Below are 17,676 nucleotides of genomic sequence, written 5' to 3' on the forward strand. Positions count from 1 at the left end.
ACAAATGGTATGTTGTCTGACAATGCTTTGCTACCAGATGATCTAAATTAGCTGCCTGTCACTTTCTATCACTTTATGCTAGTTCTGTGACACTTTTCTTGTTTGGCAATTTGGTTGATTGGTTAGTTAGTTTTAATTGTCTGCCTATCTCCTCCAACTAGAAAGCTCTTTGGTGGCAGAGAGCACTCTACTTACCAGCTGCATGTTCTTATGGAGATTATTAACCCTTCTATGCTTTATTTTCTCCTATACAAAATAGGGAAGTTTTATTTCCTACTTCTGAGGGGAATATGAGGTAATACATAAAATTGCTTAAAGCACTTCCTTGGTACATACGAAATATTTAATAAATGATGAATAATGAAAAAGTAATAGGGAGTCAGTTACATTTAAGCATAATTAAATGGGTAAATTAGAAGTGATGGTTCTGGGATAAACAGGTATGCAAGCTATAAAGAAAGCAGCATGAATCCCCAAGATTAAACAAGTGTTGTAACAGCAAATAACATCATTCCATGTATACTATTTGATTTCAATAGGGACATCGTGGACAACAGAAGGAGTGACAGGGACATCTGGAAATTCAGCTGCAGTGGCAGTGACAACGGGAAAATTGACTGAAGAAACAGGAGAATCTGGAACAACACTTGGTGTGACAGGAGCAACAGAGATAGCAGTCGAAGGGATAACAACATCTGGAGCATTATCTAGAACTACAGCATCAGCTGTTGAAACAGGGACAACTGGATCATCAGCTGTGGAAACAGGGACAACTGGAACATCAGTTGTTGAAACAGTCACAACAGGAACATCAGCTGGAGAAACAGAAACAACTGGGACAACGGCTGCGGAAACAGGGACAACTGGAACGTCAGCTGTTGAAACAGGAACAACTGGATCATCAGTTGTTGAAACAGGCACAACTAGCTCATCAATAGTTGAAACAGGCACAACAGGAACATCAGCTGTAGAAACAGGGACAACTGGATCATCAGTTGTTGAAACAGGCACAACTAGCACATCAGCTGTGGAAACAGGGACAACTGGATCATCAGTTGTTGACACAGGCACAACTAGCACATCAGCTGTGGAAACAGGGACAACTGGATCATCAGTTGTTGAAACAGGCACAACTAGCACATCAGCTGTGGAAACAGGGACAACTGGATCATCAGCTGTGGAAACAGGGACAACTGGATCATCAGTTGTTGAAACGGGCACAACTAGCACATCAGCTGTTGAAACAGGGACAACTGGATCATCAGTAGTTGAAACGGGTACAACTAGCACATCAGCTGTTGAAACAGGCACAACTAGCACATCAGCTGCGGAAACAGGGACAACTGGATCATCAGTTGTTGAAGCAGGCACAACAAGCACATCAGCTGTGGAAACAGGAACAACTGGATCATCAGTAGTTGAAACAACCACAACTAGCACATCAGCTGTGGAAACAGGAACAACTGGATCATCAGTTGTTGAAACAGGCACAACTAGCACATCAGCTGTGGAAACAGGGACAACTGGATCATCAGTAGTTGAAACAGGCACAACTAGCACATCAGCTGTGGAAGCAGGGACCACTGGATCATCAGTTGTTGAAACAGGCACAACGAGCACATCAGCTGTTGAAACAAGAACAACTGGATCATCAGTAGTTGAAACAGGCACAACTAGCACATCAGCTGTGGAAACAGGGACAACTGGATCTTCAGTTGTTGAAGCAGGCACAACAAGCACATCAGCTCTTGTAACAGGAACAACTGGATCATCAGTAGTGGAAACAGGCACAAGTAGCACATCAGCTGTGGAAACAGGGACAACTGGATCATCAGTTGTTGAAACAGGCACAACTAGCACATCAGCTGTGGAAACAGGGACAACTGGATCATCAGTTGTTGAAACAGGCACAACTAGCACATCAGCTGTTGAAACAGGGACAACTGGATCATCAGTTGTTGAAACAGGCACAACTAGCACATCAGCTGTGGAAACAGGGACAACTGGATCATCAGTTGTTGAAACAGGCACAACTAGCACATCAGCTGTTGAAACAGGGACAACTGGATCATCAGTAGTTGAAACGGGCACAACAGGAACATCAGCTGTTGAAACAGGGACAACTGGATCATCAGTTGTTGAAATAGGCACAACTAGCACATCAGTGGTTGAAACAGGGACGACATCATCAGTAGTTGAAAGAGGCACAACTGGAACATCAGCTGTGGAAACAGGGACAACTGGATCATCAGTTGTTCAAACGGGCACAACTAGCACATCAGCTGTGGAAGCAGGGACCACTGGATCATCAGTTGTTCAAACGGGCACAACTAGCACATCAGCTGTGGAAACAGGAACAACTGGATCATCAGTTGTTGAAGCAGGCACAACAAGCACATCAGCTGTGGAAACAGGAACAACTGGATCATCAGTAGTTGAAACAGGCACAAGTAGCACATCAGCTGTGGAAACAGGGACAACTGGATCATCAGTAGTTGAAACAGGGACAACTGGATCATCAGTAGTTGAAACAACCACAACTAGCACATCAGCTGTGGAAACAGGGACAACTGGATCATCAGTAGTTGAAACAACCACAACTAGCACATCAGCTGTGGAAACAGGGACAACTGGATCATCAGTAGTTGAAACAGGCACAACTAGCACATCAGCTGTGGAAGCAGGGACCACTGGATCATCAGTTGTTGAAACGGGCACAACAGGAACATCAGCTGTGGAAACAGGGACAACTGGATCATCAGCTGTTGAAACAACCACAACTAGCACATCAGCTGTGGAAACAGGGACAACTGGATCATCAGTTGTTGAAACAGGCACAACTAGCACATCAGCTGTGGAAGCAGGGACCACTGGATCATCAGTTGTTGAAACGGGCACAACTAGCACATCAGCTGTGGAAACAGGAACAACTGGATCATCAGTTGTTGAAGCAGGCACAACAAGCACATCAGCTGTGGAAACAGAAACAACTGGATCATCAGTAGTTGAAACAGGCACAAGTAGCACATCAGCTGTGGAAACAGGGACAACTGGATCATCAGTAGTTGAAACAGGGACAACTGGATCATCAGTAGTTGAAACAACCACAACTAGCACATCAGCTGTGGAAACAGGGACAACTGGATCATCAGTAGTTGAAACAGGCACAACTAGCACATCAGCTGTGGAAGCAGGGACCACTGGATCATCAGTTGTTGAAACAGGCACAACAGGGACATCAGCTGTTGAAACAGGGACAACTGGATCATCAGTTGTTGAAACAGGCACAACTAGCACATCAGTGGTTGAAACAGGGACGACATCATCAGTAGTTGAAACAGGCACAACTGGAACATCAGCTGTGGAAACAGGGACAACTGGATCATCAGTTGTTGAAACAGGCACAACTAGCACATCAGCTGTGGAAGCAGGGACCACTGGATCATCAGTTGTTGAAACAGGCACAACTAGCACATCAGCTGTGGAAACAGGAACAACTGGATCATCAGTTGTTGAAGCAGGCACAACAAGCACATCAGCTGTGGAAACAGAAACAACTGGATCATCAGTAGTTGAAACAGGCACAAGTAGCACATCAGCTGTGGAAACAGGGACAACTGGATCATCAGTAGTTGAAACAGGGACAACTGGATCATCAGTAGTTGAAACAACCACAACTAGCACATCAGCTGTGGAAACAGGGACAACTGGATCATCAGTAGTTGAAACAGGCACAACTAGCACATCAGCTGTGGAAGCAGGGACCACTGGATCATCAGTTGTTGAAACGGGCACAACAGGGACATCAGCTGTTGAAACAGGGACAACTGGATCATCAGTTGTTGAAACAGGCACAACTAGCACATCAGTGGTTGAAACAGGGACGACATCATCAGTAGTTGAAACAGGCACAACTGGAACATCAGCTGTGGAAACAGGGACAACTGGATCATCAGTTGTTCAAACGGGCACAACTAGCACATCAGCTTTGGAAGCAGGGACCACTGGATCATCAGTTGTTCAAACGGGCACAACTGGCACATCAGCTGTGGAAACAGGAACGACTGGATCATCAGTTGTTGAAGCAGGGACAACTGGAACATCAGTAGTTGAAACAACTAGCACATCAGCTGTGGAAACAGGGACAACTGGATCATCAGTAGTTGAAACGGGCACAACAGGAACATCAGCTGTGGAAACAGGGACAACTGGATCATCAGTAGTTGAAACAGGGACAACTGGAACATCAGTAGTTGAAACAACTAGCACATCAGCTGTGGAAACAGGGACAACTGGATCATCAGTAGTTGAAACAGGCACAACTAGCACATCAGCTGTGGAAGCAGGGACCACTGGATCATCAGTTGTTGAAACAGGCACAACGAGCACATCAGCTGTTGAAACAAGAACAACTGGATCATCAGTAGTTGAAACAGGCACAACTAGCACATCAGCTGTGGAAACAGGGACAACTGGATCTTCGGTTGTTGAAGCAGGCACAACAAGCACATCAGCTCTTGTAACAGGAACAACTGGATCATCAGTAGTGGAAACAGGCACAAGTAGCACATCAGCTGTGGAAACAGGGACAACTGGATCATCAGTGGTTGAAACAGGGACAACTGGATCATCAGCTGTTGAAACAACCACAACTAGCACATCAGCTGTTGAAACAGGGACAACTGGATCATCAGTTGTTGAAACAGGCACAACTAGCACATCAGCTGTGGAAACAGGGACAACTGGATCATCAGTTGTTGAAACGGGCACAACTAGCACATCAGCTGTTGAAACAGGGACAACTGGATCATCAGTAGTTGAAACGGGCACAACAGGAACATCAGCTGTGGAAACAGGGACAACTGGATCATCAGTTGTTGAAACGGGCACAACAGGAACATCAGCTGTTGAAACAGGGACAACTGGATCATCAGTAGTTGAAACGGGCACAACAGGAACATCAGCTGTGGAAACAGGGACAACTGGATCATCAGTTGTTCAAACAGGCACAACTAGCACATCAGCTGTGGAAGCAGGGACCACTGGATCATCAGTTGTTCAAACGGGCACAACTGGCACATCAGCTGTGGAAACAGGAACAACTGGTTCATCAGTTGTTGAAGCAGGCACAACTAGCACATCAGCTGTGGAAGCAGGGACCACTGGATCATCAGTAGTTGAAACAGGCACAACGAGCACATCAGCTGTTGAAACAGGGACAACTGGATCATCAGTAGTTGAAACAGGGACAACTGGATCATCAGTAGTTGAAACAACCACAACTAGCACATCAGCTGTGGAAACAGGGACCACTGGATCATCAGTTGTTCAAACAGGCACAACTAGCACATCAGCTGTGGAAACAGGAACAACTGGATCATCAGTTGTTGAAGCAGGCACAACAAGCACATCAGCTGTGGAAACAGGAACAACTGGATCATCAGTAGTTGAAACAGGCACAAGTAGCACATCAGCTATGGAAACAGGGACAACTGGATCATCAGTAGTTGAAACAGGGACAACTGGATCATCAGTAGTTGAAACAACCACAACTAGCACATCAGCTGTGGAAACAGGGACAACTGGATCATCAGCTGTGGAAGCAGGGACCACTGGATCATCAGTTGTTGAAGCAGGCACAACTAGCACATCAGCTGTGGAAGCAGGGACCACTGGATCATCAGTAGTTGAAACAGGCACAACGAGCACATCAGCTGTTGAAACAGGGACAACTGGATCATCAATAGTTGAAACAGGGACAACTGGATCATCAGTAGTTGAAACAACCACAACTAGCACATCAGCTGTGGAAACAGGGACAACTGGATCATCGGTTGTTGAAACGGGCACAACTAGCACATCAGCTGTGGAAACAGGGACAACTGAATCATCAGTAGTTGAAACGGGCACAACAGGAACATCAGCTGTTGAAACAGCGACAACTGGATCATCAGTAGTTGAAACAGGCACAACTGGAACATCAGCTGTGGAAACAGGGACAACTGGATCATCAGTTGTTCAAACAGGCACAACTAGCACATCAGCTGTGGAAGCAGGGACCACTGGATCATCAGTTCTTCAAACAGGCACAACTAGCACATCAGCTGCGGAAACAGGAACAACTGGATCATCAGTAGTTGAAACAGGCACAAGTAGCACATCAGCTGTGGAAACAGGGACAACTGGATCATCAGTAGTTGAAACAGGGACAACTGGATCATCAGTAGTTGAAACAACCACAACTAGCACATCAGCTGTTCAAACAGGGACAACTGGATCATCAGTAGTTGAAACGGGCACAACAGGGACATCAGCTGTTGAAACAGGGACAACTGGATCATCAGTAGTTGAAAAAACCACAACTAGCACATCAGCTGTTGAAACAGGGACAACCGGATCATCAGTAGTTGAAACAACCACAACTAGCACATCAGCTGTTGAAACAGGAACAACTGGATCATCAGTAGTTGAAACAACCACAACTAGCACATCAGCTGTTGAAACAGGGACAACTGGATCATCAGTAGTTGAAATGGGCACAACAGGAACATCAGCTGTTGAAGCAGGGACATCTGGATCATCAGTAGTTGAAACAGTCACAACTAGCACATCTGCTGTTGGAACAGAGACAACTGGATCATCAGTTGTTGAAACAGGCACAACTAGCACATCAGCTGTTGAAATAGGGACAACTGGATCATCAGTAGTTGAAACAACCACAACTAGCACATCAGCTGTTGAAACAGGGACAACTGGATCATCAGTAGTTGAAACAACCACAGCTAGCACATCAGCTGTTGAAACAGGGACAACTGGATCATCAGTAGTTGAAACGGGCACAACAGGAACATCAGCTGTTGAAGCAGGGACAACTGGATCATCAGTAGTTGAAACAACCACAACTAGCACATCAGCTGTGGAAACAGGGACAACTGGATCATCAGTAGTTGAAACTGGCACAACTAGTACATCAGCTGTTAAAACAGGGACAACTGGATCATCAGGTGTTGAAACAGTCACAACTAGCACATCTGCTGTTGGAACAGAGACAACTGGAACATCAGCCTCAGGAACAGGAACTACTGGAACATCCGCTCTTGAAACAGGGACAACTGGATCGTCAGTTGTTGAAACAGGCACAACAAGCACATCAGCTTTTGAAACAGGAACAACTGGATCATCAGTTGTTGAAACGGGCACAAGTAGCACATCAGCTGTGGAAACAGGGACAACTGGATCATCAGCTCTGGAAACAGGCACAACAAGCACATCAGCTGTTGAAACAGGAACAACTGGATCATCAGTTGTTGAAACGGGCACAACTGGAACATCAGCTGTGGAAACAGGGACAACTGGATCATCAGCTCTGGAAACAGGCACAACTAGCACATCAGCTGTAGGAACAGAGACAACTGGAACATCACCTGTTGAAACAGGGACAACTGGATCATCAGTAGTTGAAACAGGCACAACTAGCACATCGGCTGTTGAAACAAGAACAACTGGATCATCAGTAGTTGAAACGGGCACAACAGGAACATCAGCTGTTGAAACAGGGACAACTGGATCATCAGTTGTTGAAACAGGCACAACCAGCACATCAGCTGTGGAAGCAGGGACCACTGGATCATCAGTTGTTGAAACGGGCACAACAGGAACATCAGCTGTTGAAACAGGCACAACTAGCACATCAGTGGTTGAAACAGGGACGACATCATCAGTAGTTGAAACAGGCACAACTGGATCATCAGTTGTTGAAACAGGGACAACTGGATCATCAGTTGTTGAAACAGGGACAACTAGCACATCAGCTGTGGAAACAGGGACAACTGGATCATCAGTTGTTGAAACAGGCACAACTAGCACATCAGCTGTGGAAACAGGGACAACTGGATCTTCAGTTGTTGAAACAGGTAAAACTATAACATCAGCTCTGGAAACAGGGACAATTGGTTCATCAGTTTTTGAAACAGGCACAACTAGTACATTAGCTGTGGGAACAGGGACAGCTGGAATATCAGCTGTGGTAACAGGGACACCTGGATCTTCAGCCAGTGGAACAGGGACAACTAGTACTTCAGTTAGAGAAACAGGGACAATTATACTATCAACTGGAAGGACAGAAACAACTAGACCATGAGCTGGATCTGCCACTGGGGCAGGAATAACTACTGGAGCACCAGAAAGTGAGAATGTAGCATCTGAGGCAAGTTAAATAAATTAAATACAGCTCATTTAATTATCTCACTCTTTGAATAGTATGAAAAATATCAGAATAAAATAGGACACCTAAGAATTCCAATTGTTACATAATGGTGGGAGCTTTTTAGAATATTATTGTTTTAAATGGATTGTTTCGGAATTCTTCTTGAGAAGTGTGTTTGCATCAGTGTTACTTAAAAACAAAAAAGCAAACAAACAGTTACAGCGGAGGATCCATGAGTCTTCCTATGGGAGGTGACTGGGAAGGTCCTGGCTCTGGCGCCACCATTGCTGGGAACCAAGCAGGTAAGGTTCACCTATGTGCTGGTCTGGCCCAAGAAGAGCTGAGACCCAAAGTATGAAAAACGAGAGAGCTGTGAATCAAAGAATCTAAATTTCGCGAGAAATGGTTAAGTAATATTCTAAAATGAATTACATCTGGATTTGATATTTTCTTAAATGTCAGTACATTTGTTAGTTTTACTAAATTGAATCATGTAAAGATAGTAATTGATTATCCTCTTAATCAGACACAGATGAAGAACCTCAGGGAGGAAACACGAAGCAAGTGAGAGTACATTCAGTGCATCAGATACTGGGTTAGCCAGTAGAGTTAAAAGGGAGAGTGGAAAGGGAAGCCATTGGCTTAGGTTCTAGCTCACTTAAGGTTTTCTGATATATTTAATGCTGGTAATTAGTACCTTGTAAGTACGGAAATCTGAGAAAATCATATCCTAGTCATGTAGTATTTAGGACTTTACACTTTGTTTAGGTGTGTTAGAACTGTCATGGAAGAACAGGAAATTGTCCTCATGGTGCTGACTCTTTCAAGAGATACTAGTCAGATGAAAACTATAAGGCTGAGAGGGGAGCAGAAGGATGATTTCAGGTGGGAGTCCTGGTATCTTGGAGAGATGAAGATATGAAGGAGGCCAGTGTGAGGAGTGTCCAGTGAAGACGTGGCAGGTGGTAGGATACAAGTCTGGAGAGTAGGAAGGAACCTAATAATGCAGAGCATTGTAGCACAAGGATTTTAGACTTATTTCTAAGAGCTGTGGGAGGCTATCAAATGGTTTTGGACAGACAGGAGTGACAAGATCAGGTGCACAATTTTTAAAAGGTCAGTAAGTTTTCAACCTGAGAATGGATTGTATAACGCAAGGGAGGAAGCAGAGAGATTTGTTAGAAAGCTATTTCTGAGTAAAGGTGAGAAACAATGGTGTAGAATAAACTATGATAACCAATGAAGAGAAATGAAAATATTCCTAGTATATTTCAGATGTAGCATCAGAGAAATTTGGCAGTGGTTTCGATGTGGGAAATTGATAAGGGATAATTTTTAAGCTTATGGTACATTCCTTTTGGGGGATAATGGTATCAATTGTTGAAATAGAGAATGCTAGAAAAGCAACAGTTTGTAGGAAAGATCATGAGTTCAGGTTTGAATAGGTTATATTTGAGATGTCAGTGAGAAATCCAAGTAAAAACTACCTATTATATTATTGGAATTCTGCTTTGTTTGTTTTAAATTCAGGTACAACTGGAGTGCCTGCTGGGACTTCCACAGAAGTTAGGGGTGGAAGTACAGCTTTCACATCAGGTACATAATCTATAGCACTTGGACTCAAAGTAACTACATTTATAAATGTCTAGGTATTGTCTCAAAATAAAAACACCACTCATTACTTTCCACTTATAATCTCAGGTCCCACAGGAGCGATCGCTGGCTCAACAATTGTACTGGAAAGTTCCACTACTGGTAAGTAAGCAGAGGATGTCATATATATTCTTTGACTTATTTTCATCTTGTCTAATTAAAAATTATAAAATAATAATGCTAGTTAAATAATTGCAATATTATTAAGTATATGATCTCATTTAATTCCTGTAGTCATTCTTTGAAAAAGTATAGTTATCTCATTTTGCTAATGAGGAACTTAGACTAAGATTTTATCTAAAAGAATCCAGATTCTACAGCTAGTCAAATGGTAGATCCAATATTTCTAATTATCATTTTCTGACGCCAAAGCTATTTTCACCATTGTACTATCCTGCTTCTAAGGCACAATATACAATGATCAGCGACCAATTGATAAAATCTTGCTTTTAAAATTATAAAGCTTTAATTTTCCCCATTTCTAACTATAAGAACTACAGCAACAGGTAATAAGAAGAAGTTCAAAGTTTTAAAAAATAAGGACAAGCTCTGTGCATTTGCTATTCTGAACAGCAAGATTTGGGGTGTTTTTATTTGACAAAACTATAATACAATTGTTTTATAAATGAAGATTTCACTTCCTTTCTTTTTACAATAACTGCAATTGGCATAAAATTCATAAATACTTACAGGGAACATATTTTCTGCATTAATGGATTAAATCACTTTTTCCAGGCTACTGTTCACTATTATTTAAGCTTCTGGATTGTTGTATGCTCAGTGTTATAATACTTGAGAAAGATGTAATTTCTCAGTTTGCAGGGTATCTAATAGAACCTAGGCTTTGGTGACTAAATTGTTCATTCCTAATGTAAGTAATGGATAGCTTGCACTTTTTTTTTCTGGCAAAGATTTATGCCACATTTATTGTAACTACTGTTACATACACTCCTTACATAAATTTATTTTATGAATTAGTCACCAGGAAATAAGTCAGTAATTTAGCTCAAACTGAATAGACATCTGTTCTTTTTTTCATCTATGTTTATCCAAATGTAAGTGAGTTTGCAGGATTCATTGTATATATTGTATATTATAATCTTTTCATAAACTGATGCCATGGCTGCAAATATACAGCTATTGGAACACAGTATACGTTTTATTTTATTTTTAAAAAGCATTTTCCAAGTTTGAATATTTTAGCCTTGAACTAAATGGAACCAAACAAGAGGTACAAGTGTGTAAATATTCCACTTGGGAAGAGGCAATGGCTTTGTTTTCTGTTTGATAATTTGGAACATAATAGATGATTCCTTAGAAGATCACAATATAATTTCTGTACCAAGAGATTTCCTACTCTGACTTGAATTTCTCTAAGAAAAGTCGTGGAAATAACATACTTCCTTTTTAAAATAAAATTTTATGTATCATAGCAATTGAAGCACAGAATTGAATTTTTAAAATTAAATTCAATATATTCTTTAATCGAAATATGAATTTAACCTTTCTTTTATTATGCACAGATCGTATAATTCCACCAGAGCTTATTGTAGGTAAGTTGAAATTAAAATGACACAAAAATATACTTCCCAAAAAAAAAAAAAAGACTAAGAAAATTTTGAAAAAATATGCTTCTGCACAATGGTCATTGAAATAGCATTTCTATCTTTTTCACTTGAGCACTGGAAAAGTATTATAATCTAATGCAAATTAGTCTTTATGAACTGAGATAAACTTAAAAAATGTACGTTTCTAAATATATTTGTTTTTAAATTTTAGTACCATCAAAACAGCCTGGAGTAGCAGGTGAGAAAATATGAGATTATATGTCCAACTAAAAAAAAAGTTTTCCAATCACTGGAAGAGAAAACATGATAGCGGAGGCCTTAATTTGTCAGATTAATAAAACATGAACTTCTAATTAGATTTTGGTAGCAAAGGCTTTTTCTATTTTCATGCCGTCTTAAGTCATAGTAAACGCATTTTGCATCCATCATATAATAGTTCAGTTCTACACCTGTTATGTACAAATGTACAAAATCAAATGATACTGCATATTTCCTATGTTCTCAACACTCTCAAATAGTTTTCTGTTTTCTATCCCAAAGCAGGCACCACTGAGGTACCAGGAAGCCAAGCAACTGGGAGTTTGACAGGTAAGCACTGTGTTTCCCTATCTTGGAATGCATGGAAAGCCAGGGGAGGGAACCTCAGCTTGGAACGTTGCTATTCTGATTGCTTTGCTAATGTAATGCGTAATGGGAAAGACATATGTTTCTCACCTGATCAGTAGGTAGTGAAAGGGCTCTTTGATATAACAAAGATACACCCACATGCCTACTAGAGGTCAGTCTTCAGAGACAAACATCCGCCTTTATAATGACTCTAATCCCTTTGTTTCAGGCACCACTGGGGTAGCCCCTGGCACAACCATTGCCCCTGGCAGTTCCATCACAGGTGAGTCAATAAGGTGGCAGGGAACCTTCCAAGAGTCCATCTTTGATGAATTTCTCCTCTGGTACTATCCTATGTAGGAGAACTACAGTATCTTCCATGTTCCTTAAATCGTTTCTAACCATCTTTTCCTGTTTTCTCTCAGAGGCCACAACTTCCCTAGGAGAAAACGGAACAAGAGTTGGCCTTGTCACAGATGAGCTCTGTCAAGGCATTAATTGTACTTCCTAATAACTTCCACTCAATTACCAGTCTTGTGTGGAATATACCAAGACTCTTTGAATTTCCCATGTTAAGCATATTGGGCAAATATTTACCAGGTGTTTGCTATTTGACATCAGTCAATACAATTGAGATGGGTCAACTTTGTTCCTTTTGTCTCATGTGTCCAGGCGCTTTCTCTTGGGCACTGTAGAGCTGATTCACTGAAAGTTCCATAGCTGCTCTGGGCCCTGTGATATTTCCGTGTGGCTAAATTCTAAGAAAAGGGCCTCAGTGGTAGAAGATTTTCTTTGTAAATTTGCTTAGCGAATGCAATGTTTTATTGGACATATGTTGATTAACTCTTAAAACCAGAAAGTCTAGAGAAACAATTTACTGATATATTGAAGAAAGATGGTTTTTTTTTTCCTTTCTTTCTTTTTTTTTTTTTTTAAGGAGCATATGCTGATTTCCTGATGGGCAAAGAATGGACCAGCTGACCACATTCCCTTTCTTATTTCAGGTACTCCTGAGAGCAGCTCTGGCACAACTCTGGAACCTGGAAGTACCAACACAGGTCAGGCATCCTGCACATGACATCGCAGGCACTCTATCCTTTGGTAGTTCCAGAATGTTCTGTCCATACCCCTAGTCTTTACTCCTTTATTTATTTCATCTCCCAGAGGCAACCACTTCCGCAGGAGGTCGTAGAACAACTGGAGCAGGATTGCCAGGAGGTGAAAGACTTTGGGACTTTCACCATTTTCTTCCTTGAGTTGCTGCTTTGAACATATGAATGTGCAGGGGAGTGAGGGTGGGACCTGCATGTCCTCTAGGGTCACAAAGTCTCCTACCACTCTGCTTGGACACCCCATGACCTCAGATGTCTCAGCCAGGCTATCCATTTTTTATTCTGAACAAAGGCTTGAGAGCATCTTGCCTCTCAACCCCTAGTGCTTCCAATACCGCTTCCAATTCTTACCTTTTCCCTCCATAGCTTACCACTTTCTGTTCTGTCTCTAATTTATTTATATATGGTGTTTATTGCTTAATTTTCTCTCCCCATTTTAAAAGGAACATTCTATGAAGGCAACTGATATAGAAAGACCCCAAGTAATGCCAATTAGTAATACTTGTAAAGATTAAAACCATCATCTGCTTTATTCCTTCCTTTAGGTACCTCTGGCACACCTGGAGGAAGAGTGATTTTAAGCCTCACCCCCAATTTACTAGATAGTGAATGGGAAACCCAGTACCAACATACCCATTCACTTGTTCAATTTCCTCAGCAAAGGGCTTCTGATGCGTTAGGGTCATTTTAACGTTTCCAAGATTAATTGAGGAGGTAGAGCTCTCTTGGCTCCAATTACTTTTTGCATTTTAGGTACCACTGTAGAATTCTCTGGAACAACCATTGTATCTGAAAGTTCTAACATGTAGGTTAATAAGAAGAAAACTGTCTTCCTTTAATCTTTGATGTCATGATAGCTCTTGTGAGGTTTCTATGATAAGATAGCACCCCAACGCGTTCTCCTTGTATGCCATATTCTCAGATTTCACCATTTTATTTCTTCCTTCAGAGGTCACAACTTCCACAGAAGGATCTGAGACCACTGGAACTGGATCAGAAACAGGTGAGAATGACCAGCCATGATTTGAGGTCATCTGAATGTGGATCATCTCCACCAGCTTTTCTTCAGAGAGTTTGCATTTACTTTAGGGACACTGCACATTAGTCAAAACAGGTTGCTCTTAGAGAAAAGATCTTTTGGAAGATATACTAATTTCAGAACTGAGCCTTACTGCTCCAAATCTGAGGATGGGATGGAATTTCTCCTTTGACATTACAAATATCATGAGCATATTAGCTGGAATCCAGAAAGTTTTTTGGGTGTATGTGTATGTGAAACAGAAGAGTCCCATGAACTGGGACACATGCCTGTATATGTAAATAAATTTGGAGCTTAATGATTTCTCCTACATCTAAAGTTTCAGCATATTCAAATTTCCCCCCACCCCCTCCCTCTTTTTTCTGCCTCACAGCTGGCATTATCACTATACCATGGAACCAAGCTGGTGAGCTTTGGGAAATCATCTATTCTCCCTTTTACTGAAAGCCATAGAGAAGTGCCTCAAATTGGGACTATTGTCTCCCTGTTTGCCTTGGTTATGATTAGGTGAAAACTGGAAAATACATTTGGTTTACTATCTTCCATGTGCCCAGACATAGGATTTCTGTTTATATGAAAAACAAAACAAAATTTTTAAAAAGCAGACAAAAAACCCAACAAGAAAAACAAACAGAAAAGCAACAACAACAAAAACCCCACGTATCTTTTAGCTGGGTTCTCATTTGACTTTAAGGACTCATCAAGATAACCTCATTCTCTTTGAGTTTCAGGCACTTCTGCAGTAGCCCCTGGCACAACAGTTGCCCCTGGAATTTCCAGAACAAGTGAGTACACAGTTTGGTGAAGAATTCTGTCTTGGTTCCCTCCAATGATATGTCTTCTTTCTTTGGGTTTCTATACAGAAGTACTACCATTTCATTCCATCCTCCTTAAATTTTTTCCACTGGTGTTTTCTCTTTCTTCCTCTCTTTGCAGCCATAACTTCCTGGGGAGGCAGTGGAGTGTCAGAATTTGAAACCTTTGAAGGTAAGCCCTAAGAGGCCACTTACATTCCAGTAGACAGTGTTGCCGGAATTCTATTTAATATTTTTTCCTCCCGTGAGGAGCATTTTCTGAAAAAAAAAAAGATCAGATAGCCTATATTTTATCTAATAACTAAAGCTCAGACCCTCTAACTCTATCCTCCTTCAGGGAGACTTAGAACAGTGGAGGTAAAGTATTGAGACTCAGGTGATTTGGAGAGAGAACTTCTGTCTTCCTCTTACTGATCTCTAGTAGAAGACACTCGGTTGTTGAAATTTTTATCATTAAATTTTCTGTGGGATAGAAACGATGCATTGAGAACATACAGGTTAACTCCTGGCTGAAATCTCTGAATAGAGCTTTTTGGCATATTGAGGAAACACAGGTTCCTTCATCTCCACCCCAGGCCATTTCCTTCTCGGTGTGGGTAAAGAACAGGTAAATATGGCAGGAAGGGTTCAGTTGCAGGACTTCCCTTCAGGAAGCGGAAAGGGGCCCAAACAACCCTTTTCTTACTGCCATTACATCCCAGAGAAGGCGTCTCCTGTGTTAAGGAATTTGCGTCTTTTGCTTCTTTATTTGCAAGTAAAATAATGCATGAGAAAACACAAATAATTTACTACCTGACTGAAAAAGCCCAGAGACAAGCAGATTCCTTGCAACTTAGCCCTCCCCAGGAGCAGAAAAGGTACTACTCTTTCCTGTAGCAGGTGTCACTTGGATAGCTGCTGCCACCCCACCTAAACCTGGGAGTTCATATACAATGAGCCAACCCTCTGGAAAGAAGCCTTCATAGACGACTTTTAGCAGAACTTATCTCTCATGGCATTGTTATCCAGAAAAGTATATCCTTAGCTCTCCTCAGGATCCTAAATACTCTTAACCTCACATTTTTTCATCTCTTGTCTTTCTTAGAATATACAACTTCCTTTGGTAGCAGTGGAGCTACAGGATACGAAATTATTAAAGGTGTGCAGTCACTCTTTGTAACCTCATCACTTTTCAGGTATAACAATAGCAGTGCTAGCTAACATTTCCTAGCACTTACAATGTGCCAGGCCCTATTTCCACACCCTTTGCATTATTAATTCTTTTATTCTTCACCCCAAACTGTGGATAGGTGCTATTTTTATCAGTTTTTACAGTTGAGAAAACCTTTCACTCAAGAGATATTGAGTAACTTGCCCAAAGTCACACAGCAAATAAATATTAGATTCCCATTTAGACAGCCTGGCTTCAAAGTCCATCTTTTTAACCATGATACTATACTGTTCTACATGATACTACTGCATTTCTTTGTCATGTGTCTAAACAATTCTAGGACCCTGAAATTGCTCTAGTGTCAGCACTTTACCCAAATGAAAATTCAATACGCAAATAATTCTGCTTCCTATTTCGTTTCTTCTTCTAGGGGGATCAGGTAGCCAAGACACTGGCATTCAAACACCTAAGTAAAAGAAAATACCTTTGTCTTCCTGACATTGAGCCCAGAGAAAGGAATCTGTCACTGAGTCTACTCCTAGCACCCCACACTGCCCCTCCCCCACCATCAAATTTATCGAGTATGAAGCATTGCATTAGGAAGCGTAAAAACCAACTTCTAGAAGATGGTATCCCTGAAAATGGTCTTTTCACATAATAAAAACTTCTGTATGTCCCTCTGCTCTTTTCGAATATGCTCTTCCTATGATAGGAATGGAATTAACAGAATGATATTCTTCTGTTTGGCTTTCAGGTACTACGAGAGTGGTCTCTGGAAGCACCTTCTCACCTGGAAGTTCCAGCACAGGTGAGTCAATGAGGAAGCAAGTGGCATGATTTCTCTCCTGGGGCCAGCTCTGGAGCATAGCCTTGGGTGACTTTCCATTAGCCCTGACTATTTTCTTCCTTTTCACTATCAGAAGCTTCAACTCCCATAGAAGAAAGCACAAACAATGAAACTGGAGTTGGCAAATCTTGAGTTCCCACTAATTTCTATTCTACTTTTGCCTCTTCATGGAGACATCTGTTAGAGGAAGCTTAAGAGAGAACGTTTGCATTTCTTTGGGTCACAGTTTCTTGGTCCCAGGTGTTTTTCTTCAGCCATCTAGATTTATATTTATAAAAATCAATTCTTTTCCTCTGGGACAAAGCAAGATCTGAAGAGGGGAGTCCAGAAACCTTTCTGCCTTGGACAATCAAGTAATTATGCTTGTGTCAGATGGAGGCAGTGCATGCACGTTCAGTTAGTTCTGCTCAGGGAAGCAGAAATGATTGAAGTAACTCTAGGAGCTTAGGTCTAGCAAATTTTTAATTTCAGATGTCATGCATTTATCCAATGAATATAGTTGCATACATTTATGCAAATATTGTTTCTATTTTCTTGTCATTAGGAGCCACCACCAGAACATCTGATAGGGAAAGCCCTGAGAGTGAAACTGGTAAACATGGAAAAGGGCCCTGAGACCTCGGAAATTTAGTCCAAGGGCAGCAAGTCATCAAGGCTGGACCATAAGCCAATGTGCTTAC

At 41.5% G+C, this 17,676-nt stretch overlaps 1 protein-coding gene across 14 annotated transcripts in view; it reads left to right on the forward strand.

Annotated features, from left to right (window-relative positions):
- LOC131280552 (mucin-19) overlaps positions 1–17,676 on the forward strand; it is a 129,653-nt gene that overhangs the window by 99,243 nt on the left and 12,734 nt on the right. For 9 of the 14 annotated variants that reach the window (XM_071218763.1, XM_071218769.1, XM_071218764.1 and 6 more), the window contains 15 exons: positions 540–7,913; positions 9,737–9,802; positions 9,908–9,961; positions 11,383–11,412; positions 11,639–11,665; positions 11,968–12,015; positions 12,263–12,316; positions 13,038–13,091; positions 14,095–14,148; positions 14,558–14,590; positions 14,910–14,969; positions 15,121–15,171; positions 16,084–16,137; positions 16,904–16,957; positions 17,541–17,588. In XM_071218763.1, the coding sequence (XP_071074864.1) occupies positions 540–7,913; positions 9,737–9,802; positions 9,908–9,961; positions 11,383–11,412; positions 11,639–11,665; positions 11,968–12,015; positions 12,263–12,316; positions 13,038–13,091; positions 14,095–14,148; positions 14,558–14,590; positions 14,910–14,969; positions 15,121–15,171; positions 16,084–16,137; positions 16,904–16,957; positions 17,541–17,588 (8,061 nt within the window). The remainder of the gene's footprint in view (positions 1–539; positions 7,914–9,736; positions 9,803–9,907; positions 9,962–11,382; positions 11,413–11,638; positions 11,666–11,967; positions 12,016–12,262; positions 12,317–13,037; positions 13,092–14,094; positions 14,149–14,557; positions 14,591–14,909; positions 14,970–15,120; positions 15,172–16,083; positions 16,138–16,903; positions 16,958–17,540; positions 17,589–17,676) is intronic. The other 5 variants (XM_071218766.1, XM_071218765.1, XM_071218767.1 and 2 more) reach the window with 5 other exon arrangements.

This window comes from Dasypus novemcinctus, chromosome 12 (assembly GCF_030445035.2).
Source record: "Dasypus novemcinctus isolate mDasNov1 chromosome 12, mDasNov1.1.hap2, whole genome shotgun sequence".
Classification (NCBI taxonomy): domain Eukaryota; kingdom Metazoa; phylum Chordata; class Mammalia; order Cingulata; family Dasypodidae; genus Dasypus; species Dasypus novemcinctus.